Source organism: Numida meleagris, chromosome 5 (assembly GCF_002078875.1).
Source record: "Numida meleagris isolate 19003 breed g44 Domestic line chromosome 5, NumMel1.0, whole genome shotgun sequence".
In the NCBI taxonomy this organism is placed as follows: Eukaryota; Metazoa; Chordata; class Aves; order Galliformes; family Numididae; genus Numida; species Numida meleagris.
In genome coordinates, this window is record NC_034413.1 from 25,689,865 (window position 1) to 25,714,665 (window position 24,801).

The 24,801-nt window shown below is 38.7% G+C and overlaps 1 protein-coding gene and 1 long non-coding RNA gene across 3 annotated transcripts in view; both read left to right on the forward strand.

Moving 5' to 3' along the window:
• NRG3 (neuregulin 3) overlaps positions 1–7,016 on the forward strand; it is a 372,923-nt gene extending 365,907 nt beyond the window's left edge. Inside the window, exon 10 of one of the 2 annotated variants that reach the window (XR_002439460.1) lies at positions 1,316–1,442. Coding sequence is in view for 1 of the 2 variants with exons in the window: in XM_021399412.1 (XP_021255087.1) it covers positions 1,316–1,823 (508 nt within the window). In the remaining variant the exon portion in view is untranslated. Of the gene's footprint in view, positions 1–1,315 lie in introns of both variants that reach the window. The other variant, XM_021399412.1, reaches the window with a different exon arrangement.
• LOC110400656 lies at positions 13,691–22,322 on the forward strand. The gene is made up of 3 exons (XR_002439994.1): positions 13,691–13,992; positions 14,338–14,375; positions 19,341–22,322. It is a non-coding gene; the product is annotated as an uncharacterized LOC110400656 (long non-coding RNA).

Here is a 24,801-nt window from a genome sequence, read left to right on the forward strand (position 1 = left end):
TCTTTCCTGCCTGAGCTCAAACATTTGCTCCATACCAGATGTACATATTGCTTTTCATGACAAAGAGTAAAACATATTAGATTTGTCATTGGCTTGCTCCATCAAATAGCAATAAGAACACAAAGCTGATACATAAAATATGATCCAGCATGGAGGTGATGCCTGTGGTTCTTGGTAATCACAAGTAGTGGAAATACGAGATTTTTAGTAATACTGGATATTTAATAATACTTCTGGAATGGGAAACATCTTCTTTAGTATTGTTTCCTTTATATTTAGTGTATTTTCCATTTCCATTTTTTAAATATAGAAGTGAAAATGTTTTCTGATAAGAATAATGAATTTCGCTTTGAATTAAAATGGAAATGCTGATGAAAATTCACTGAAGTTGCCTCACAATAAATGAAATCATACTGTAATATATGTAAATAGGGGATAAAGGATTATTCTTGAAGAATAGGTGAATAACATTTTCTGGAGCACAGGACGTTATTTCCAGATGAGGTCTAAGAAACTAAACCATGTCAACATTGGGTGATTACTGAAAAAAACATATGTTTTTCAGAGTTACGGTGCACTTAGATGCTCTGCATATTTGAAAGGGAGCACAGACAATGGTTTCCATGCAATTAAGACCATATAACTGTATTATGTTTCAAGTTCTCTTCTTCTTCTCACCTTTTTAAGTGTTTTCCTGGAATAGCAATTTGATATGGAGAGTTCTGATGTTCAAGAAAGCATCAATCCATTCCTCTGGTTAGAAATGAAGGAATGGGATTTCAAATTTGGTTTATGGGAGGAAAAAAAGTAAGGAAGAATAATCATAGAATCTTTTGAGTTGGATGGGACCCTTAAGGGTCATCTAGTCCAGCTCTCCTGCAGTGAGCAGGGACACCTACAGCTCAGTCAGGTTGCTCACAGCCTGGTCCAACCTGACCTTGAAGGGTCTCCACGGACAGGGCTTCGACCACCTCTCTGGGCAACCTGTGCCAGTGCTTCTCCACTCCTACTGTAAAAAAACTTCTTCCTTATATCCAATACAGTATAACTCCTGAAAGCATGTAAAAAGTTATTGTTACTATTCTTATGTACTGTTGGGGAAAATGGGACAGAGGGAAAAGCAGTGGCAATAAAACCCAGATCTCCAGAGCCTGCTGTTTTCCCCAGGGCCACACTAGCACTAAGTGCTCTGAGTGTGACTCAAAACAGCCATGTATCCTTGCAGCACAGCTCTCTTACTCTCATACAGCATTCCTTCTGCTGGTCACATCTGGCTGCTGAGCGTGCAACAAAAATTCTTTCTTATTTCTTTCAGGTATTCATCTAGTGGTTTAAAAACTCCTCAGAATACTTCAATAAATATGCAACTGCCTTCAAGAGAGACAACCCCTTATTTTAATAACATGGATCAGAAGGACTTGGTCGGATACTCATCTTCAAGGGCCAACTCAGTTCCCATCATCCCGTCTGTAGGCTTGGACGAAGCCTGCATGCAAATGCAAAATGTTTCTGAAGTAACAGGCATCAAATGGTGCAAAAACTCCTATTCAGCTGAACTTGTCAATGTGAGTTCCCCTGTCAGTAATTGTCTTATAGCAGAACAACACGAAGTGAAAATATTGCTAGAAACTGTGCAGGAGCAGATTCGGATTCTGACTGATGCGAGGAGGTCGGAGGACTTCGAACTGACGAGCGTAGACGCGGAGAGCAGCGCAAGCGAGAACACCGCGTTCCTGCCTATGAGCCCTATGGCCAAGGCAGATCGAGAGGCACAATTTGTCTTAAAAAGTGAAACACAAAGAGACTCAGCATTGACCAAGTGACTTTGTGTGGGGGTCACAGGAGGGGGAATAAGAGATCTGTGCATTCGATGCTTTGCTAAACCGGAAAGGAGGAAATTAAATACAAATTATTTATATGCATTAATTTAAGAGCATCTACTTAGAAGAAACCAAATAGTCAATCGCCCTCATATCATAGTGTTTTTTAACAAAATATTTTTTTAAAGGAAAGAAAAGTTCCAGGAGGGATAAGGCGTACATCAGGTGCTTTCTAGGCAGGATTATACATACAGTTTCAGTTCAAGAGTATTTTAACACTGTCCTGTTTGGCTGTCAGAAGGCATAGGCTATGCATCCTATTTTCAATAAAGGCCAAGACCGTTCTTAGAACCATTCTTGGTTTCAGGGCAGCGCTGCAGTGAATGCTGGCCAGGGGTGCAAGTTCCAAAGCCCTAGCACAGACCCAGTCCCCCCTGCTCTCAGTTCCAGGTTCATACTGAGGGAGGAGGCACACAAACGTCTACTTCTTGGCACTAACTGTGGAATGACCGCAAATCCTTAATTGAGCCAAATGTTTGACTCTCTACCTTACTTGAGTGTGTCAGTCAGCTCAAGAAGGTCAGTGGAAACTTTTAGGAGCTTTGGGTCAGGCCAAGCCTGGACAGGGATTGGGGCCTCTGGAGCTGCAGTGGCCCTGTGGCTGCTCCATCTTCTGAGCTTTGTCCATCAGAGCTTCTTGGTTGGAGGAGGGGGAAGAAAAAGGGAAACTCAAAGTGCAGAAGCATGCACTATGGCAGGTTTGGGTTGGTTTAGTTTTTAAGAGTGGGAATGTAAACTCTGCTGTTCTTTACTGATCCCTAAACATTTCTAAATTGTTATACTTTGAAGGCATTTGTACGCTCTCAAGGAGCACTTCTGAGTGTGTGTGTATGTTTTTAAACTTATTTTTATTATGGGTTATTCAGAGGTGAGTCTGGGAGATCCAACATGATCAGAGGCCAGCTGCTAGGTGTCCATGCTGCCCTAATTTGGTCCCACTCTCAGTTCTCTGGTCACTTTAATTGTGGCTTTGGCTTGTGAGCTTTAAAGCTCCAACCCTGCAGATAGCTCAGTATGGGCAGACCCAGGAGCATGCACACAGCTGATTCTGATGGGGCTCTACATGAGCGGATGGTTTCCAGCAAATCAATCCCTGCTGCCTTAGAAAAGGCCTTAGAGAAAAAATGTCATTTCCTGGTTACAGTATCCCAATCATATTATAAGCAGTTTTTTGTATTTGCTTTCATTTGAGTCCCTCTTCCTCCCAATAAACTGTAACATAATATGCCAATAATGCAATGAATTGGGTTCAATGGCTCACATGTTACTGTTTTCATTGTTATTAAAATATCTGCTTATTTGTGGGGAAAAAGAATATGAACTATAATAAATAATTACCAAATAGCCTTCCCTGATAATGTCAGAAGATTGATTTTAAAAAATTACCATATATACAGAATGTATTAAAATATTATTTGCAGCAAATTAATTGTTAAATTTATTAGATGTGCCCCAGACTTTCCAGTTCACAAGTCTCAAGACTTCCCAAAATAGCACAATCGGTCACACAGTGCTGTTGTATGTTTAGTCAGAATAAAGCAATATTTTAACCTCTGTCAAGTAAATTTGAAAAAGAAATGCTGAAGATGTATGTCATTTATTTTGTGCCTAGCTGAGGCATTAAAAAAAAAATCCTCTTCACAAATCTTCATTCAACAAGTCTTACTTTGGTTTTCTTTTCTTTTTTCTTTTTTCTTTTTTGGTTGTGTGTGTTTTGTTGTTTTGTTTTGGCTCTTTTTTTTTTTTTAAGATGATGAAATTGTCTTGTTTACAGAACTTTCTATGGCTGTAATCTTTGCCGTGTGTTTTCAATAAAAGTCTCTTTGAGGGCAAATTATGCTTTATGCCCAGGATGGAGCATGCCTCATTCAGACTCCTTCCTCAAAAGATGCAGAGCTCTTATCGTAGCAGGAGGATGAGGCTGTAGGCTCGGATCCCCACAAGAAGTGGTCCCTCCATGCCATGTTTCTGCACTACGTAGTGGCTAGGCACAATCTCTCTGGGCTGAGTTGTCTGTGCTGGCATGGCACAAAACTCACACCAGATAAACCTCTGGAAGATGAACTGTGTTAAGTGGGGCTCAGCTGCACATCAGCACAGTTGTGTGACTTCTCTGTTAACACCATTTGTATCCTGCCAGCTCAGGACATAAGCCAAGCGAGCATGCATCTACCCATAAGTAAGTATACCTGTAGTTTAAAACATGGCTTCTACATAAAGCTCTGATTCAATAATTTGTGAAGCATGCTCACAATTAATTGTTCACCATTAATTTCATCAAGAAATGGTATATCTGCAGTAAAATGCAAAATCTTTCGCAAACTGCTCTATCAGCACTAAATCCTTTCAATCCAGCTGTAAGGCCTACTTGCCCCCAGATCATACCAAACTGTGCAAACTCTCTTCAGGCAATGTATTGGAAACACACTGCAGGATTTCTGTTGAAGAAAGAACTACATCATAAGCAATGCCTTTATTGAGAGAATGTGTTCACTTAGCACCCCCAAAAGACCCAGAAAGAGGGTAAGAGCAATGTACTTTAATACAATGAAATGTCTGACTGAATGACTGATGGAGATCTGAAATGGTGAGGATACCTTCAGTTCATGTTAGAGATGCGATCTTGTATTCAGCAAAGGATGTGTGACTGTTATATGTTAACTGTTTTATTCAGTTTTCAGCATGTTTGAATAGAGAGACGTTAATATTAACCATATGACAGACTAGTGTATTATTTGTTAAGAGTAGCACTTCAAATCCTATTGAAACTGTCATTGTTTACAGAGGAAAAGAAAATGATTTTCAAACATTGAAACAGGTGAACTTAAAGTGATTTGTGTGTTTCTCTAATGCAATTATTTTCCCCCATGGACCCTCCTATTTTACAGTGAATGGAACAACATTTTCTCTGAGGTCTCGCAATTAGGTATGTAGAGGACACAAAAGATTCCATAAAGTTGCACTGAACCAACTGAAATGGTAGGCCGAATTTTGCTTTGTTTCTGAATCTAATGATCCCACTGAACTCAGTGGATCAGAAGGGATGCAAAACAGTTTCTTCCTAATATGGCATCTATTACCCTTGGAAAGAGACTGTAATCTCCTTAAAAGAGTCTCTGAACTCCAACATTTACCTGTAACATAATTAAAAATAACATCAGACCTATGAAGTTTGAGTGTTATCTAGGGTGAAAATTTACATGCAGAGTACTACGCTGAAATAAACTGAGAGAACAGCTAGTTAAATGAAGCTGAACTTTCTCTGAACTGAACAAGGAAACCTTGCATCTCTTCAGCATAATGCTGTGGAGCAGAGCAGAATTGTAAGAGAAAAGCGTATCTCATTTGTTTTTGTTTTTTTTTTTTTCATTTTGACATTTTGCTTCTGAATAGAATTTCTTCAGAACAGTTCAAATAACTCTAAAAAGCAGTAGAATGATCCCAATATTTGAAGTAGGAAATGTGGGTGAGTATGGGCACATCTCATGGTGTTAAGCACTAAAAAACTTCAATACATCCACTATCCAAAGCTGAAACTGAATTCTTGAAGGATGATGTTTCAATGAACAAATATATCAGTGAAGAAAGAGCTCTTCAACATGCTTTTAGCATCTAGTCACCTGCCAAGCTCTCAGCTGATGTACCCAGTGCAATAATGATATATTAACAGAGGATCATATCCCAAATATTTTCTACTCTATATCCAATAGAGTGTCACAAATGCTAGTAGTCTGTCACAAGATGTAAGGACTGCTACACTGATACATGGAGCTATCTTTATTCTGCTGATGAAAATTGTGCTCATAGCGGTACGCAAAGCCCTGTGTGAAATACAGTGCCAGGCTCGTTAGATGAGTGCCTGGTTGCCAGGACTATCTTTTTACAGGGGCTGAGTATCACTGACTGGGCTCCAAAAGCAGTTAACTTAGCACCACTTAAATGTGGTTAATTCAAATATTATTCATCAAGATCCTCTGAAGCTTCTCGTTTACGTTTTGTAAAACCAATGAGACTATGGCAGGTGCTAGCATGTACCTGCTCCTGAATCAAAATGTTCAAACAGATAATTCATGTCTATTTATCTTTTAGGGAGAGACAAAAGTTCAGATTCCTCTTCCCAATTCATCCCCAGCTACCCTAAGTCTAATTTTGGACATTACTTGAACTCTTAAAGGATATTATGAGAATAAATACCAAAGAAGAACTCTGTCAGAGTCCTAGCTGCAGCAAATGAAATTAAAGCTTGAAGGAAGAGGCCCAGAATAAAAACTTGTTTTTAAATGCCATAATTATAAATTTCCTTTCAATGAAGTGTAATTTCCCTGGAAACTTTTTTTCACTTGGGAAAACAATGAGTTTATATGACTGATTTGTTATCTTGGCATAAATTTAAAATTTTCAAGGAGACTGGGAAAAAGTAAATACTATAGAGTAACATAGTTCTTGCTGAAAGTATAAGGGGATGCAGACTTTTTTCCTTTTATGCTGTATTATTACTGTAAGTTGACAGTAAGATTATGATCCCTTTGTTCTGATGTCTACTCACAAGAAAACAACCAGGATACTCAGTTTTCAGGTTTTAGGTTTCTTAGCACTTCCAAATCACAATTATCAAGCTGAATTTTTGTATTTTAAGTAGCAAAGTTCATATATGAGATAAAAATGACAGCTATTATAACTTTAATCTTATTACGAGGGGGAAGCAGCCATTGTATGCTGTGCAGCATAAAGGTGCTTTCATCTTCATAGTGACACTTAAATAAGCTGTTTATCTGTTGAAACTGCTAAAAAAAAATACTACTTGAATTTAATTGACCATGTTAATAATATTTGAGAAAAGGAAAACTAGCAGAAATTCCTAAACTTTTTAAAGTTTTGTTTTCAATTGGAACAAATGTTTTGATTCATTGTTACCATAGCAATGTCTTCAATGTCTCCTATAGGGACCCAACACTGAGGCTGCATTGATGAGATGCTTACTCTTATTTCCTTGAAAAGATTTAGCTCCATCCTCCTTGGACAGCAGTCCTATGAATAGGGAGCGATCTCCTGATACTCTATGGCTGTTCTTGTGAAACTTTTCCCAAATGAAAAATAAGCTAAAATCGCAGCAGCACAACCTACAGGTTGGTTGGGTTTGGGTTTTTTTGTTATTTTTTTTTCTACAAAGGAACTACTATTATATTTTATAAATATAATGAAGAGCTTTTTATTGGTGACTGAAGAATGTAAATAAAGTACGGGACATGAAAGTGGCAGGGATATTCTGCATTTATACTATAGCTTTTAGTAAGAAATTCTAAAAGTAACGTTTCTCTAGCACCACCAGGAGCAGACCCACATGGAATTTATATTTCATTTTTCCTTAATGTTGCCCATGGTCTGTAACACATCCCTGTACTGACCAGGTATCTTGTCCTTTTTCCTTGCTCCTGAATTGCTAGTCCCACTTCTGTCTCATAGCCTCAGACATCACTGGAGTTGCAGTAGTTCAGCATTTTTATTCATGTTCGATTTTACCCTCAGAATCAAGACTATAACTTGTAACCTAACTTTTGGGACAGTAGGGAGGTCTAATGAGTAAATTTAAGATCCAAACCTTCAAAATCTGTGAGTAGTCCTAGCAAGAGAGTGTCCCTGAAAGCAGGATTTGTGCTGGCTGTTCTGTGGGGTGCTTCCCTGCCCTTCCACACAGTTATAGCTTAGCAGTTCCAGTCACAGAGCCTACAATTCTCTTCAGGTTTCCTTGTCCATACATTAAATCCCACTGCTCGTAGGCATATAACACAAGGTACTACTGCTTGTCTAACCTGGATATATATATATATAGCCAAAAGTAAACACAAAGAACAGACGCAGGTTGGGCAAAGCCAGCATTTTCTTTTTTCCAGTGGCTCCTTGATAACTCAATTTTTTTGAAATACAGAGGATTTTGTTTCACGTCCACTGGTGTTTTCCCATGAATTAATGTCTTGACCACTTGTGTGATGTTGCCTATGAAGTGGTGTGATGCTGTGATTTGTGGACAGCACATGTTCTGGGATGAGGAGGAGTGTGAGTCAGAGCAGACTCTCTGACTCCTGCAGAGAACCAAAGACCAGAAGATATCTGAAATGATGCTTCAAGTAAGGCTTTGAGTTGCTGATTCATACTAAAGTGTCTCTGAAGGTTAAGACCCCTAGCATGCATTACATTAAATAATGTAAGTTATACCAACATTTATAAAACAATCGGAAGAGTTATGTATAGTGCATACTGTTTTAACTACATCTCATTTTGAAGGAATACGGAACACGATCTCTTAGTTGTGAAAATATTTGGAAATGAAGAATACAAATTACAGGGCAAGAATAGGAAAAAAAGTATTAAGGTTAATATCCTACTGTTTCTAAATAGGTAGAGAACCTCTCATTGTTGTGGCACAGCTTTTCCCACAGGAGGAGGCACGGATTTTGAGTTGTGTGAGGATACAACATCTGAGGAGCTTTCCTCGCTTTCATTTCTTTCTGAGATCTCTCTCATGTAAGTAAAGCTGTAGTCATCAGCACTAATTCAAATTTTTTCTAGTAAGAGATTTCCAGATTTTGAAATTCTTTCAAGTGTTGAATTTTGGAGGCTTCTGAGGACTTGGTTTGAACTGACCTGTTATTCACAACAACTTCTCTGGATCAATCCAAGCAGAAATTTTTCTGACCATTAGGATAACTTCTGAATAGTGTTAAAGCAGTTTGATTCCAGCTAACATCATTTTTTATACTTCATTCTATATTCTCTTTGATTATTGCATAAGTGAAGCTGCTTCCAAAGTTGTCTTAGAGTTGTCCACATAGATCAGGTTTTAGGAAGTAACTTGTTCTGATCCTGTAACTTCAGTTCTGACCTTAATGTGTTCCTATTACAGAACAGATCTGGGTTTTGCAGTCCAAAATCATGTATGTGTACAAGCAAAAAATTTCCTTATATTTTCTGCAGCAATCTTATGCATTAGAATCCAAGCACAGATGGTGTGAGAGCGCCAGGTTGATCTTTCACATTATCTGTTTTGTTTGCCTTTTAAATATAATCTTCAACACTGCTTCTCTGTATTTTGTATAGAGAAGTGAAGGTAAATTCAGCCTGTCTGCGTTTTCATCTCAGCTAACTATGGCAGCTTTTCTTCCAAAGCTGCCCAGGAGACTAGTTCTTTAAAATTCTGACTTCAGAGGAAGAATTGATACCCCCACAGGTGAGGATTATTCTGAGCAGGTTTTGACTATATGTGTGCTTATCTACCCTTTCTTTCATCCTAACAGACTTACTTTCTTCCAAGTAAAATGCTGAAAACATATAAAACAATACGAACAGTGAAGCAAAGTTAAGACAAGCGATGTGTTCTGCCTTCTCAGCAGAGGGGATAGGGGCTGAAATAAGGGCTAACTACCAAAAACCTTCCCACTAGTATGATATTTTCACACATTGGTGATGCCAAAATGGCTCTGTATGGTTTGGTCAGGTATAGCTGACCAAAATACTATGTTTGTAAACTGGTTCAATGGTTTGTAGTATCTCAAAATAGATTTTTTCCAGCACCTAGGGATAGCAGTTCAGGTTCATTCAAATAGCAGTTGTTAACAGGCATCAGTGGCACCACAGTGCTGGTACTACATGAAGCCCCTCATCGTTTGCTGGCAGACACAGCAGAGCAGTCCTTGCCCCAGCCCTGTAGGCAGTTCTCTGTGCCAAGCCCAGGGTACCACAGCACCCTGCAGGCTATACCCCTGGTCAGGTGAAGAATAAAAGCTGCCCTTCACAGTGCAGAAGGCATCCTAGGCTAAGCAGGAGCATCTGTCTCAAATGGAGACAAAAGGGTGACTTGGGAAAAAGTATAAATCCCTTTAAAAAAGGGGGGGGGGGGGCTTTAACTCTGTAGAGATTAGCCACAAAGCTGGGTTTTCATTTCGGTTTCTCCACTAAGTAGAAGCAGTCCTGTGTTTATACTAATGTAAAACCATTTCTAGGTGGCTTCAGAGAATAAGGAGAACGCATCACTGTGCAAACACTGTGCTCCAAGGAGATACCAGAGCTTCTGGGCAACTTTCCTTCTTTGCAGGGAAGATCTGGTTGCAGCACTTTGTCTGCTTTCATCAAGTAGTTCACAGAAGTGCTAGCAGTACCCTGCACTGCTCGCTTGCTGTCTGCAGCTGCAATCCTGAGCAAGTAACTATACTGAAAGCACTTAGAGATGGAATGGAGGTAATGGAGACATGGTTTGCTGTTCACTGTGAATATCCAGCTTGGACAGTTGGAATAACTGCAAAGGAAGAACTGCCTTTGCAAATCATGTGCCTGATACACTGTCTAAATTGTATTTCAGCCCTCACTGTTTAGTGAACAAGGACATTAAGATGCCCACAAATGGAAGTGGAATGATTGATTCCCAGAAATAGTTTTAATAGCCACTAATGCAGTTTTTCAGACTTTTTGCTGAACACTAGCCAAGTAATCGGGATTCATTTAAACAGATTAACTTTTATTGTAGAGTTATACCTGACTGCCTACTTTACTTTATTGACCACCAGATCTTTTCCATATCACATGAATTTTTGTTTACCTTAAAGCTGATCTGTGGATATGCATGGAACAGCAGCTAGTGTGGACATGAAGTCTGAGCATTCCTAGTACTTAGGGTGAGTCTTGTGAAAACTTTTTAGCAGCCAAAAGTCTTGAGCCATTCACTGACATAAGACAACTAAAATATCAGCAAAATTGATTCTGCTGTCTATAAAATCACCAATGAACACTTGACTTGGATTTGGGGCTTCTGAATAATATATACATATGTAACACTACATACACAAACTTTTTTAGAACACAAAAATGAGTGTTCCAGCTTAAAGTTAGTTCATCTAAATAGATGGAGAGAGTATCTACTTAACCACATAGCCTAAACACATTGAAGAAGGGGGAAAAAGCTGTCTATTTTCAACTGTGTTTATTTTTTCACCAGTAAAAATAAAAAGAGAAGAAAAATAATCATAGTGCCTATGACAAAGATTGTGTTTCAAGGAGTGTGCAATGTATACCACTATTGTTTTGACTGCAAATGAAAACTGCTTTTAAACTGAGTGTGGTTCAAGAGAAATTACCATAGAAAAACTGTCACGCAGCATTCCAGGAAATGTTTTGGTTCAGTATGTTTGGCCTCCGTTTTTGTGGAGCTGTACATTCCTGTCCATGGTTTTAAAGGATAAAAAAAGAACTGATTTCAGAATCAATGTGTATTTTGACTCATTTTTATATTTCTGATGCCCAGACTGGTTTATGCATGTGTGTAAACAAAGGTGAGCAGTGTCATTTTCCCACCTAGTGTCACAAGTGAGTTTTGTTGTGTGTTATTGAGTTCAGTCACTTTTTCCTTACTGAAGCAGTATTTTCCTGCTGTTATCAGTGATCATTTCTCTCCAAACAGAGTTTCCATTTGTTAGAAAAACCACAGAGAGGGACAAGACCGATCTGTCTGAAGATGAAAGCCTTCTCATCTCAGCCTTTCTAGCAGGAGGACCAGCTGGGATTAGCAGGGTTGAGGTGGTGAGGCCCAGGGGTCCCTCACATCTCTGCACCCACATGGTACATATATATAGAGCTCAAGTCTTCAGCTGTTGAAGTCTATCTTTCCAGTTTCACCTACAAGTCTCTCAGCTTTAGGCACCCAAAATGGAGCAGGTAGAAGGTGTCAGAACAACACATTCACAGGGATAATTAACTGAGAAAAGAGCCAGAGTTGGCAATATCTTTAGTTCTGGAGTCCAAGCAAAAAGAAAAAAAAAAAAAAGCATGTTCTTTGCAAAATGATTTTTCATCTTAACACAGCGGTGCATGAGAAAAAAGAAAAGAGCAAATCTTAAAGCAGCTTATTTTTGGAAAGCAGAATGTCGACATCTCCAGCCAGGTCTGCAGAAGAGTGGCAGCAGACAAATTGTTCTTCCCTCCTGACCAGCCAGCAGCTTGGCCTCTCAAGAGGGTGGTCAATACTGTCCCCTTGGCAGGATGCTGAGGAACATCCCGGCAGTGACCATGTAGATGTGGCAAAATGTCAGTGTCGGCCATCCAGCCTGGGTGGTGGCACCTCCCACACTGTGCAGACAGCTGCATTTCAGGTTACACTATCACATGCCCCCATGCTAGTTTGGGCTGAACTGCTTGGAGTCGAGAGTACTCATCATCCAGAACCCAAAGGGACTTACGTTCTTCAAAGTAAGTTCCTCCAAAGATTTCCCCTAGTACTTGCCAGTTAGCCTCAGGTCAAAGCCTGGAGCTGCCTTGCTCCCTGCAGCTGCCAGCTCCCCTGGCCTTGCACCAAACAGCATAACTCCCACTGAGAGCCAATGGGAGACGTGCCAGGGCTGGGGGGCAGCATGGCCACAGCCCTGTGAAATATGGGGATACTAGGCCACATCTTGGTTCTCTGCCACTCAGGCTCACTTTAAACCCCGCCACATAGCTCCCAGACATCACCTTGCAGAGCCCCACTTTCCTGGCTAGCTCTTAGGTCTTTTTTTTTTTAATGTCTCAGAATATCTGTCTGGATCTGTCACTTGGCTTTTGCTAATGCATTGTTTTTACTTGAAATCTGTCTTACTTTAAAGATGCTAGTTCAAATGCTTTTGAACACACTGACTTAAAAAAAAATAGCAGGAAAATGCTCTGCTTGCAAAGCTGCTCTTCCAAGTGCCCCATTTCCTTGGGCACAGGTACTGTGATGCTGAATCCCATTGGTCTAAAAGGTTTTTCCTCTTTCCCAGGGTTAAGGAGAAAGCAATGCTTCCTAAGGTAAGGCTCCTACATCAACACACATACTTGGCCTGACAAAAAGGGCAACCAGGTTTTTGGGTTTTTTTTTTTTTCCTGTTTGTTTGCTTTAATATTCTCCCTCCTCCTTCAGTGCTGGATATTATCTGTTATCTAATTGTTCTATGGCACAGTGCACAGTAACCAACTTTATTAGATTGCTAAGGGACTAGTGTGTTAGAGTACAACAGTCATAGCTCTCTCTGTCACTGTTCAGAGTAAACACTTCACCTGATTATTGCAGAAGTGTACCTATTTGGCAAGAAAGGATATCCTTTGTTTTCCTTTCAGTCAAGAGTAAATTACAAGTTACTTGTCTGCTACTTTCAAAAACTGAAAAATATGGAGTTTCTATAGAATGTGGTTTATATCATAATAGGCAGTACAGTCAGACCAACCAATGAAACAGCCTGTACACAGAGGATCTGTGCTGATTTTCAAGTGTGCAACTTGAAATGTAAGAAATAGGAAAGTAATGAAGAGTGGCTCATGAAATTCCCATTAAGAGTCATGTTTGATACTTGACTAACATTTCATGTGCTTTTGAAATTCTATTTGTGGATGTTAAAGACACATTAATTACAACTGCTTTGTGAAGTAAGTATTATACAGCTTCAGAAATTCCTGTGACGGTCTGCATCCTAATAATTCACACCACTTTGCTTAGTATAAGGATAGGTAGTAGCAGATATAATTGCCTTTGACCAGTTTTCAGGTCACCCAAGAAATACATTGTTCAAAGTCCAGTAACAAAAAAAGGAATAGCTTACCCCTTTTTCAAGGATCAGAGCCTGCTAGAAACTCCCCCCTCCCAAAGAGATGATTTCTAAGTAGAGATGTTTCTCTTTCAGCTGCCAGCCCTTAAATGAGGTTAGGTGAATTGCTTGCACCTGTGCTCCCATGGTTGGCCATGTCCCTTCACCAGGTGTTCCATCACTGGTTCAGGCCGTGGCTTAATGATTCCCATACATTTAGGCAGTCATCTGCAGAACAGCTTTCCTCAAACTATTTGAATCCTTTAATTCATACTCTTCACTGATTCATAGCAAGCTGCAAAAAAATTACCTCTCTACATTTAAAGCTATGTCTACTGCTAACATTAAACACTGAAGTTAATTGCCAGCAAAATCCTTGCAGAAACATCATTGGTACTCTGCAAAATAAGAATGTCTTATTGGAAGCACCAGTTTTGCCAGGAGTTGGTGAGAGTATGCAGACAGACGAAATGAAGTGTTTGGTTACTTGCAAAATGTCCTCCCACACCAGCACAGCTGAAGACTCAAAGGTAATTGTGAAGCTATTTTGTTTCAAGGGTGGCACTTCTCCCTCAAATGAAGGTGTACTTAATAATTCAGTAATATTTGAATACTGCATTTGTTTCTGCATGCTGGATGTTTACTTGAGTAGAAGAGTTGCTCTCTTATTCTTCAGTAGTGTGGTGAGATATAAAATTCCATGTGGGCAGGCAGCAAAAGAGCAACAAGCCATGAAACTTTAATTTCACTCTTTTCTGGAGTTTTTGGCTTTTTTCAATCTTTATTGTTATTCACAAGCACTGTTATAGTAATACATACACAAGCATGAAGACGCAAGAGGGTGTGATAGTTCAGGAGGTTTTTGTTGTTTGCAGCAAAGGAAGAGTGAAGGAAGCCAAGGTCAGAAGAAAAGGTAGGTCTCACCTAAGCTCAAGACAGATTTCAGGAAATCTGTATGCTAGGTGTTAATACAGTCTTCAAGAGTAAGCTCTTGGTAAACTTTCTCCACATTCAGATGGAGCTAGTTCAATCCCGGTGAGTATGGAGGAGCTACATGGAAAACCAGGTGAAGGAATATTCTCTGAAAATAAAATGCTTTGTCTTTTTTTTTGGGGGGGGGGAATTATTTACCATTGAAAAATGGTGGCTACAAGCAGAAATGTTGTGCAGTATAATTACATGAAATCAAAAAGGGAGATGGGTTTGCAGATAAGGCATGTGATATTTGGTGCCCAAATGTGTCTCTTAACTAATCAACCTGACAAGTGGCTTGAACTAGGTGTGGTGGATTAAATAGATTGACTATTCCATTTTAAAGGTGATATTCTCTAGCAGAGTTTATTTCTTTATAAGGAAGTAAGATAGCTAGAAAAGAGTTATGCAGTTAAAGAGATTTTCCATCTCCTACTCATGAAATCAGGCTGGAGAAAGGCAAATGGGGTTAACTTTAAAGGCTAACATAGGAAAAAAAAATGTCAAACTTTTTAAAACAGGTTTCCGATAGCCTGGGATGGTAGATTACCATTCTACAGTCAGGTTGATTATTGCAAGCATATGTGTGCCTGTCTTGCTCCAATTCATCTCAGCTGTAACCTGTAAAAAGAGCTGTAATCTCTCCTCACTATTTGTCTTCATTCAGAAAAATTCTCAAATGCAGTGGTCTTGGGGTGGAGGGAATAAAGCTCCCCTGCAGCAGCTAATACAATACTGTACAATTGCATTATTTCTCCCTGCTTCTTTTTGGTATCTTACAGAAAATCTCTGGTTGACCTTCTCAAGGTTTCTCCTATGGTAACTCATGCTCTAGTTATTTTTCTGTGTCACAGTTGATAGTTTGCTGCTGTTCTTCTAAAAATAGTATTGCTATTCCAGACTCTGTGTTACACCAGGGATAACAGAAATTAGTTATTTAAGATTTTTTTTCTGTTTATTTTTTAAAAAGTCATTATGGTATCAGTCAAGTCCCTAGGAAATTTGGAGAGCCTGAAGTTGGTTCTGATCACAGAAAGCTGCATTGGGTGGAGGTGTCTGCAGGGGTGACAGGGCCCCATCCTGGGAGATACCAGGGCACAGGGACCAGCCTGTTGATTGTGTGAAATCACTTATTTGACCTTCAACAGTGAGAATGGTTCTCCTCTGAGTAATTGCTCTTCAGGGAGCTGATGTTGTGGCAGCAGTATGCTGTAGAAAAATATTATGGCAAACCACAGTTTATGGATGGCAACTGTTCTCCTTACAGTTAGCAGTTTAAGGGACATGTGAAGCTGATGTGCATAATGGATGACCACAGTGGATGAGACCTGACTGATTTAGGAGCCAGACAAGCCCTATGTCTAGCAGGGAAATAGGAAGAAAGGAAGCTCTTGATTTTCTGTTTGATGTGTGTTTGCTCTGTGATCTTTCTACAGCACTGCAGAGAGTCAGTGCTTTTGGTAAAAGCTATTTGTTAACAATCTGTATTTTACCATTTGGTGTAACAATTTCTTGACCTTGCTTCCATAGTATGTGCCTTGCTCTGGGAGCTTGCTCTGTTTGAATTGAATAGTGTTTATTGATTTATTAGTGATACTTATTACTGTAAATGTAGACCAGCAAGAGATGATTTTTTTATTTCAAATAAAATGGGTCTTTTATTCCTACCTAGTTAGTTGAGCCAGTATAGATTAAGTTCTCTAACGTAGCTTTTCCCCTCTATAGATCTGATGGATTCATCGTTCTTAGAAAGCTATTGCTAATTATTATTACTATGCTGGGCTATTAATTTCTTTCCGCAAGAAGTTACTATTTTTATGTGGCTGCAATAGCCTGAAGTAATTACAATCCTAGTGTTACTTGGGGCCATGTGGTTTACTGCTCTTCTGAAATTTACTGCTTCTGCTTATATTTTCCAAATACTGGGAAGGCATAACAGTGAGGAGAGGGAATTTCAGTGAGTACAATCAAGGCAATAACTGAGGATACCCTAACAAGCCAGTGTTCCTTTTTACCTATATAATCACACTGGGGTATTCCCATGTCTATTTGAGAAGAAGAAAGGGGGCGCTATTATTATGTTGTTATAGGTTTCTTTTAGATGCTACAGATCATAAGCCATTTACTGTATCTGGCTGATGAAAGAAAAAAGAGATGATGAAGGATTTACTGCACATTTGAAGTCAATAAGGCTTCTCAGATTTCAGAATTCACAATGTCAAAGGCTGAATTTCTCTTGTTCGTGTTAGAATTAAAAATTATTAAGTCACTATTGTGTGTAAGAAGCTGTGTTACTGAAAAATGGAAACTCTTACAGAAATACTTGCTATTGTCTAATAATTTGCTTCTGAGGTGTATTAAAAGTCTACTTCATGACATGTATGAGAGGGGGAATAGGAAGAAGTGGAAAAAGGCATTTCTTAACTGAGAGAGTTATGGAAGATATGACATGAAACGAAGAAGGAGAGAATTTCATTATGTGTGGGCTAAATATTCCTTTAATCAAGGAGATGCTTTAAGTAGCCAGTTTAATAATCATTGTCATCAACTTCATCAGAATGATTGAAATCATCATTACTTTAGCAACTGATTATCAAGAGCTTGATGTGGTCTTTCAACTGATGCTGAAGCTGCTCATTAGAAAAGTGTTGAAGGTGTCTGACAGTACCTGTGCATAATCTACCCTGACATTTTTGCTGAGTTTTGCTAGAGTGTGTGTATTTTTCCGTAGATTAAGCTTTGCTCAATGTAATTCAAAATAATTACTATTTTTTACTAGGAACATCTAACTGTTTAGGTATAGAGCTTATGATAAAAGCAGAGAGTACAGAAATCCGTTTTCTTGCTTCTTAGGCTTTATAACGAGGGGCAAAATATCGTTATTTAAACACAATTAAAATACGTGTTCATCTCACTTGTCTCCAGGGCAAGTCTCAAAAGACTCAGCTGAAACCAAGAGAACTACAGCTGTGCCAGGAGTAAAGGGAAGTGGAAGATCAGACAACCTGCTCTCATTCCATTTGTTTCTGATTACAGGCTCTCCCACTTCTTATAGAAAAAAAAATATATATTGAGTAAAAGGTTGATATATTATCCAAGAAGTAATGTTTAAATAATCTGCTTGTGATTTTAGGGGTCTGCTGTTTGACCAGGGTGCCCCTCCTGGCACAGGCAGAAAAACCTGAACCCAAAAAGAGAATAAGTGGGAAAGCTGAGAGACATATTTGATTTCAGGAACACAAAAACCCTAATTAAACTTTGCAACTAGGGGACATCTCGGCCATAAAATAATCAAAAGAAGGGATTGAAGTTCCCGAAGGATAACAAAAAAAAAAAAAAGAAAAAAAATTAAATTTAAACAAAACAATATATGCCTGAGTGGACAAGCTGATCTGAGGTCAGACAGAAAAACAATATTCAGTGAGATCAACAAAATGGTAGTCTGTTTGGAAGTTAGGTATGAGGATACCTGTCTGGAATAAGAAAATAAATTGATTAGAAATGTGATTAATAAGGAGCACGCTCCTGTGGTGTGTGGGGAAAGCTTCCTATATTTCCTCTAGATAACTTGGAGTGGGCTGTAAGACACAAACAACAGCAAAGCCTTAAGGTTTAAGATGCATAGAAGTAATTTTTGAGAAGAAACTAACCATAAACTAACAAAGAATTGGGGAACGTACTCAAGATGCAGATGCTGGCAGACAAATCAGCAAACAATTTCTCAAGTCTCTTGAATCATCCAGGTCTTACTCTGGATTCTTGATAGGGGTTAATTGTTCTGACAAAATTAAAATGAAAGCCAAAGAAATTGGCCTAAAATTTCAAGCATACAGGAAAAACAAACAGTTCTTAGTTCTTAGCGAAGATCTGCAATCCAGGCATGGCGATTTCTTGCACAAAATTAGTAAGTCTTATCTGTGTTCAGAAAGATATTGGGGAAAGGAAGCCAAGGATGTTTTTGTGATTTTGTAGTAAGCACCATAGGAAAGACGATCATTCCAGGCAGCAGCCTTCCCAAAGAAGCAGCAAATGCAAGTAACAAAAAGTTAGCAATGCAGAAAGAAATGCACAGAGGGACCAGGATTTTAATTTGGTTTCTGAATGTACAAAGAAACATGAGTCTGAAACTAAAGAAAACATTTTAATTATCTTCACGGTTTGCAAACTGAATGTAATGATGTGCTGGACTGAGGAAGAAGTGGCAAGGAAAGGAGAATCTGTGAATGTGAGGGAGGCAAGGATAAAGGATTTAGAAGTGTTCCTAGACCGGGGAACAAGAAATGGCTCCTTGCCTCACTTCTAATGCTGGGAACCATGTACTTATTTTGCCATCTTGAAGTCCCAAGCAGTCTCTCACATATATAATGTGGCATGTACTGATTTAACAATCTTCTCATTTGGGAATAGGAATACTTACGTCAATCCTGCTACACAATCGATTCATACAATGTACTTATTTAAGATTTATATTGCAAGCTCTCCTGCTGCCCTTCTTAGCCCCAGCAAGATGGCCCTCCAATACTCCCTCCTCTCTGCCCCTTGAAAAGAAAAGCAAGCCAACAAAAATTCTGTATCAGCAATGACTGTTTTCAGCCCTATGGGGCTGCTCTGTGTGCACCTTGTACCTTGGTCCTGGGGTGACCCTGCTGCTAAAACAGCTGCTTCTGTGGCTGCCAGCAGAGCTGTTCTTTCATTACATTATTGTGAATCAGACTTGTTACTGCTCATGTGTAAAAGAGTATGAACAAATTTCCATTTCAGTCTTTGGCCAGATAGTCTTTAGTATCAAAGAAGTGTTCCTGTTCTAGCTGCTACTTAAAAATGAATGCTGAAATTTTATTCTTATTGCTCCGTATCTATAACATTTTTTTCATCCTACAGCTTACTTTTGCTTCCTAATCTGCAGGTGAGCTTTTGGACTGACACTCTCTACTTCCCAGTGAGATGTAGCTGTCTGTGCTGCCCAGCATCATTTGGTACATTTATAAGGCCTTTTGTGCTAGTACTGTTGTTTTGAGACTGTTCTGGAGTGGCTATGTCTGGTGGCTGCTGCAGACGGACACAGCACCTGGAGAGAGTACGAACAGGCTGCAGCATGGCCATGCTCAGGAGCAGAAGCAAGGTGTGGCGGGCTCCATGCTGATGGACTGTGCTGAGGATGCTGCTGCTCCGGTGTCCTAAAGCAGGGATTCCAAGCTCCTGCCTCCCTGCAGGAGGACAATCAAGCCGCCTACACGTAGCAAATAACCACAGCAGCAGACTGCTGGAGTGCCAGAAGTACCAACAAAGTACATCTGACTGCTCCTACTGGCATGTCAATGGTAACTAATCTTGAGTGTGTTCTAAGGGTCAGTGCATCTCTGACAGTGAGAGCTGCACTGCCACCGGTACCCGTGCTGGTGGGTGTTCAACCAGAAGCTGAACACAGTGATTGTCATAGACCACATGGATGGGGACCAATGTCCTAAGTGCATTGCTAAAACAGTAACAGGGAGGGAGCTTGCCGTAGATCCAAGAGGTTCACAGCTCTTAATTCTCTTTCAATTAGTAATATCACATTATGTTCCCCAGATTAGTGGTTCTTGGTAGCATTGAGTACATACAAGTACAGGGTAGGTCAGCTCACTGCTGAAGTATGACATGCAGCTTTCCGTGTGAAGGAAGAGTGTGGTTACAACTAAAAAAAAAATGTTACTTTAACTTCTGTACTTGTTCATATTTTCATAGCATTTAAGCTTATCTTTTTACTCTTATCAGTTTCAGTTTATCTAGTTTAGTGGTCAAAATGAGCCAGATGGAAAGGGATGTGCTATTCCCTATCATGTCCTAAACTATATCAACCCAGTGAGTTTAATTGCCAATCTAAAATCTGAAGCTGGAATCATAAATACTTGCTGTATCTAAAATACAAATGATACAGCTCAGCCTGTTAATGGACTAAGCACGTATTAACCTCCCAACAACATGGCAGAGTTTTGGAAAGTTCATGTGCATGCTACATTGTAGATTTCTTTAAAGATTATGAGCGTATATTTCTATAAGTTGTTGCAGAAATAAAAGGTGCCTTCATTAAAAAGATAATAAAAAGTAGAAGATGTTAAAATTACTGAAACATCTGTAAGCAAAACTACTATTAATTATAATAGAAGTAAATTCCTTGAAATGAGAGGAGTGGGAGTCCTGAGAACACATGCACAGCTTTATGTTGAAGTTATTTAATAAACAACTAAGATATGGAAGGCTATGATCTGATTTTGATCATTTTGACAACATTTGTGCTAAGTGCTTCCATCTTTCTTTTAAATAACTAATTGTCTTTTTCTCTGAGGAAAGACAAGTCTATTCAGATCTTTCAGAAAATAAGTCTGAGAGGGACGTCAGGAAGCCACAGAAACATCAACTCTTCTGTCACTTTTGATGGCTATTAATCTTTTCTTCAAAGCTTGTATAATTTCCCTGGGCAATATTTTCCCTTCATTTCAAATTCTAATCCTGTATTGCCCTGCTGTGAGTGAAGAAAATTACTTAATTTGTTTCTTCACTGTTAGCATGCAGAGTAGGTTACCCTTTCCCATTTTGCCTGTAGCTCTGTGGGTGTTTGAAGGCTTCTTCAAATTTCATCTCTTCCCTCTCAGTGTGGCATGTCTCTGTCTCCAGGAAGCATTTGTCCAGGTTTGTTTCTTGTGACTCCCTTTGGTCAAGGAAGACTTCTACACACAGTGACAATCTATGTGTATTGTAACATATTGCCATGAATTCCCAACAGAAGTTATTCTAAACTATTACATGTGGAATTCATATCTTCAGTTAAGGCCCCCTATGGGACTTCAAGTTCAGAAATAAGGTTTACTTCATTTTTTTATGTGGTTATTTTTGGTCAGCTAATTCAAGGTGATCAACTTATTAGACATTTAAAATGTTTAAGGATTTTCACAATCACAGTATAATAAAATGAAATTCTGAGAAATAACTTTTTGTCTCGGGATTTCTAATGTTTAGTATACATATGAGTATGCATAGTAAATGAGAAAAAATAGTGTTTTCCCAGATAAAGTAACCCTTGGGAGAATCAGAAGCAACAACAGTAAAAGATGCTCAACTTGCATTCTAAGCGTTCACAGGGTCCACCAGTGACATGTTATATATTTGAGATATTACTCAATATGTATATGTGCTTCCCTATTGGAACAGGAAAGAACAACTACTCATATCATGACCATACCTTGACTGGATATCAATATGCTTGGTTCTTTTGCTTTGGTAGGGCACTGATTAGTCTCACTTCTGGAAGTCTCATCTGCTCAGTTAATGACCAAAACAATAAACCTGATGTACCCCATTTCCACAAATTCTGCTGAAAAGCTTAGACAAACTTTGGCTTACTTAACCTGACCAACAATGAAGTTTCCAGTTTAACCCCATGGTAGTTAAAAGAAAGTTATAGTAAATTAGCAGATACTTGTGGATTGTTTAATCAGACAACTCACCCCTTGGTCACTTCACAGGGAACAATGCCCTTGCACAGCTTCAAATAAATTGACTTTTTCAAATCATGTGCATGTCATAGTGCTAAGGATAATTTTTTCCCTCAGAAAACACATTTGCGTCCCGTTTTAGTTGTATATGTCCCTACTGATTTCTTCCTAACATTTGAAGTAGCCAAAAACCTATGAAAATGTTACTTTTCCCAAGAAATACAAACCACGGTTAGTTTTGCAAAATATATGGACTTTTCATAGGACTGTAAGGTGACATCATGCTGTGAAATACTGCAGCTCAGGTATAGATGTGAACAAGTTGTCTGACTGCAGGGGAGGTTGGCAGAGAAAGACTGATGAAGTTACTAAAACTGCCAGAGATCTACAGATTTGGTTTGCACAACTAAAGATCCTCCCACCCCCACCTCTCCTTTTAGGAAACTCTCTATCTGGAGGTAGTATTTAGTGCCTGCTGGGAAAATTGCACAAGAGGAGCTTGGATATCAAGAGAAGTAAAAACATAGGCAAAACAAAAAAAAAAGGGGGGGGGGGGGGCATGAAAAAAAGAAAAAAGTAAGAACATGCATGCAAAAGTTTATATGCAAGGAGAAAAAAAAGTTTATGTCTTCTACAATTGTTAAATAATTTCAGCATTTTGGCAGATGATAGTAAGACAGACACTTGTTTTCCTACCAAAAGTGGTTGGAAAGAGTATTAGGAGTTGTAGTAATGTTTTAATTTATTCTTAATTAAATCTTACTGCATTCTATTTCACTTTCAGATTTTCTTCTGTTAAGGGTGATTTGCAATTCAAACTTATTGTTCATGCTTATGTTGCTATTTATGCATATAATTTATATGGTTGCCAACAAAAACAGAACTAAAAAAAGTAATGCTGGCATTACTTTTAAGAAAGCCTTTGTAATATGTATATTTCTACAATCCCAGATACTGTTGATTGGCTTCAGAATTCAAGCTGAAAAATTAGGATTCAAGCTGAAATTTTAGAGCTGTGCTCTTCTCTGGTGATTACAACACTGTCAAGACACAGGTGTCTTGGTCACTGTTTTTTCTCTGGACAGCCAGCTGAAGAATACAACAGGAATGGTGAATGTACTACTAGATGTGCTCACAGTCTTCTATGTATGTATCTGCACACATTTGCTTTCAGTTATTAATTAAATAGTGATGTGGGAGAAAAAGGCTAAATTCAAGTACAGACTATTTCAGTTCAGTTTAGCTGTTTGTAATCACCTTGTTAAATACATGTCTTTGCCTTTTGTCCTCATAGTGTTGGAATAAATTTCACTGTTTTCTTTGTGGGAGGGGGGAAGGGAGAATAAATAGTAAATCAAATATAGAATATCAAAAATTAGCAATTAAAGCATTTAATATTGGCTGGCTTCTACTTGAAAGCAGGCTATAAACAGAAAGGATGTTTATTTTTCAGCTGTGAAGAGTTTCTTAACCATCTTCTTGGAAGCCCGCTGTCAGAATTTGAGCTTGATTGTAACTTTCTGGTATTGACTCTGCATTTCTGTACCAAAACTTACCTGACTTTTGAAATCCATTTTACTTAAAAATACTCAGAAATATTTGAGGCAGTGTACCCTAACATTGCTACAGTCTGTCCAGTTAAATCAGGGTAAATACAGCAAAAACACATTTTAGCTGTGGGTGGTAAGGTGGCTGAGAAATTGGTTGAACCAATGAGCTCAAAGGGCAATGAGCAATGACACGGGTTATTATAGAAGTGGTATAATAACTTTGGTGTTACTAGCTCAAACAGAATGACCTGTATCACTCCAAGCAGAGAAAATTGCTGTCAACAGGGCAAGAAAAATGGCAAGTGAGCATTCTGAAATTAGCCAGTTCATGACGGGGTGCATGTACCCCCATTAGCTGTTGGTATGGTTGCTGATAAAAAGTGGAGCTAAAAATAACATTTTGAGAAAGCTGTTTAAGATAACTAAGGGTATTTCATAATAGGTGGAAACAGAGTAGAGGAAGCTTCATATTTAAACTCTTTTTTTAAAATGTATTAACATAGTCTGAAAAATCTTTCATATCTAGGACTAGAGCAAACGTCAACAAGAATGGATGAATTTCAATAATACTCAGGTGGCCTCTTAGGCAAAGTTAGCTTCATCTGATTTTCTTCTATCTAATGCAGAGCTATCGACTTTAATGTGCCTCTACCTGCTGTCCGTAATTTTTACAAAAAATGTATGTTGTGTTATACTCTACAGAACTAAACATTTCAAGCAGAGAAACAGATACGTTCATTTAAAGTTTTTCATTATGTTTTTTTTTAATCACTGCACTAAGTTATAGGGAGAAACATCATTTTAAGGATTAAATAACAACTCTGTTCTTTAAAGCTTTCTTCTCTGTGCTTTTTCAGGAAGTACTGGATGGCATTCATGGCCTACATCCTATGGCCTGCATCCTAGTTCTGTTTCACAACAAGGACTTCTGCTAAATAAATGTGAATATTTAACAGTTGACTTGACTTACTCATTCCTTTCCACTGTGTAGGTTTGCATTTTATGGATTCTGTAGAAATAGAATTTAAAATATAATTTAAATAAATTTAGTTAAAAATAATTGCATTTAATTAATTACAATTAATTTTAAAAGGAAAACATCCCATTTTGTATCTAAGTCCAGTACTGTCTTTCAAGCACTGCAGTAACAGAAACACAGCCACAAGTCAAACTTTGGAAACTGAGCTGGGGCAAAAACAAAAGTAAGGTGAGCATTTGAGGTTCTCCCTGCACAGCACACCTCCAGCAGTATACGCTTTTGGTGATGTGATAGCTTCTTTCTGTGTCCTAAAGGGTCATAGGCATATCTAGACTTCTGGCCAAACACACAAACCTTAGTGTC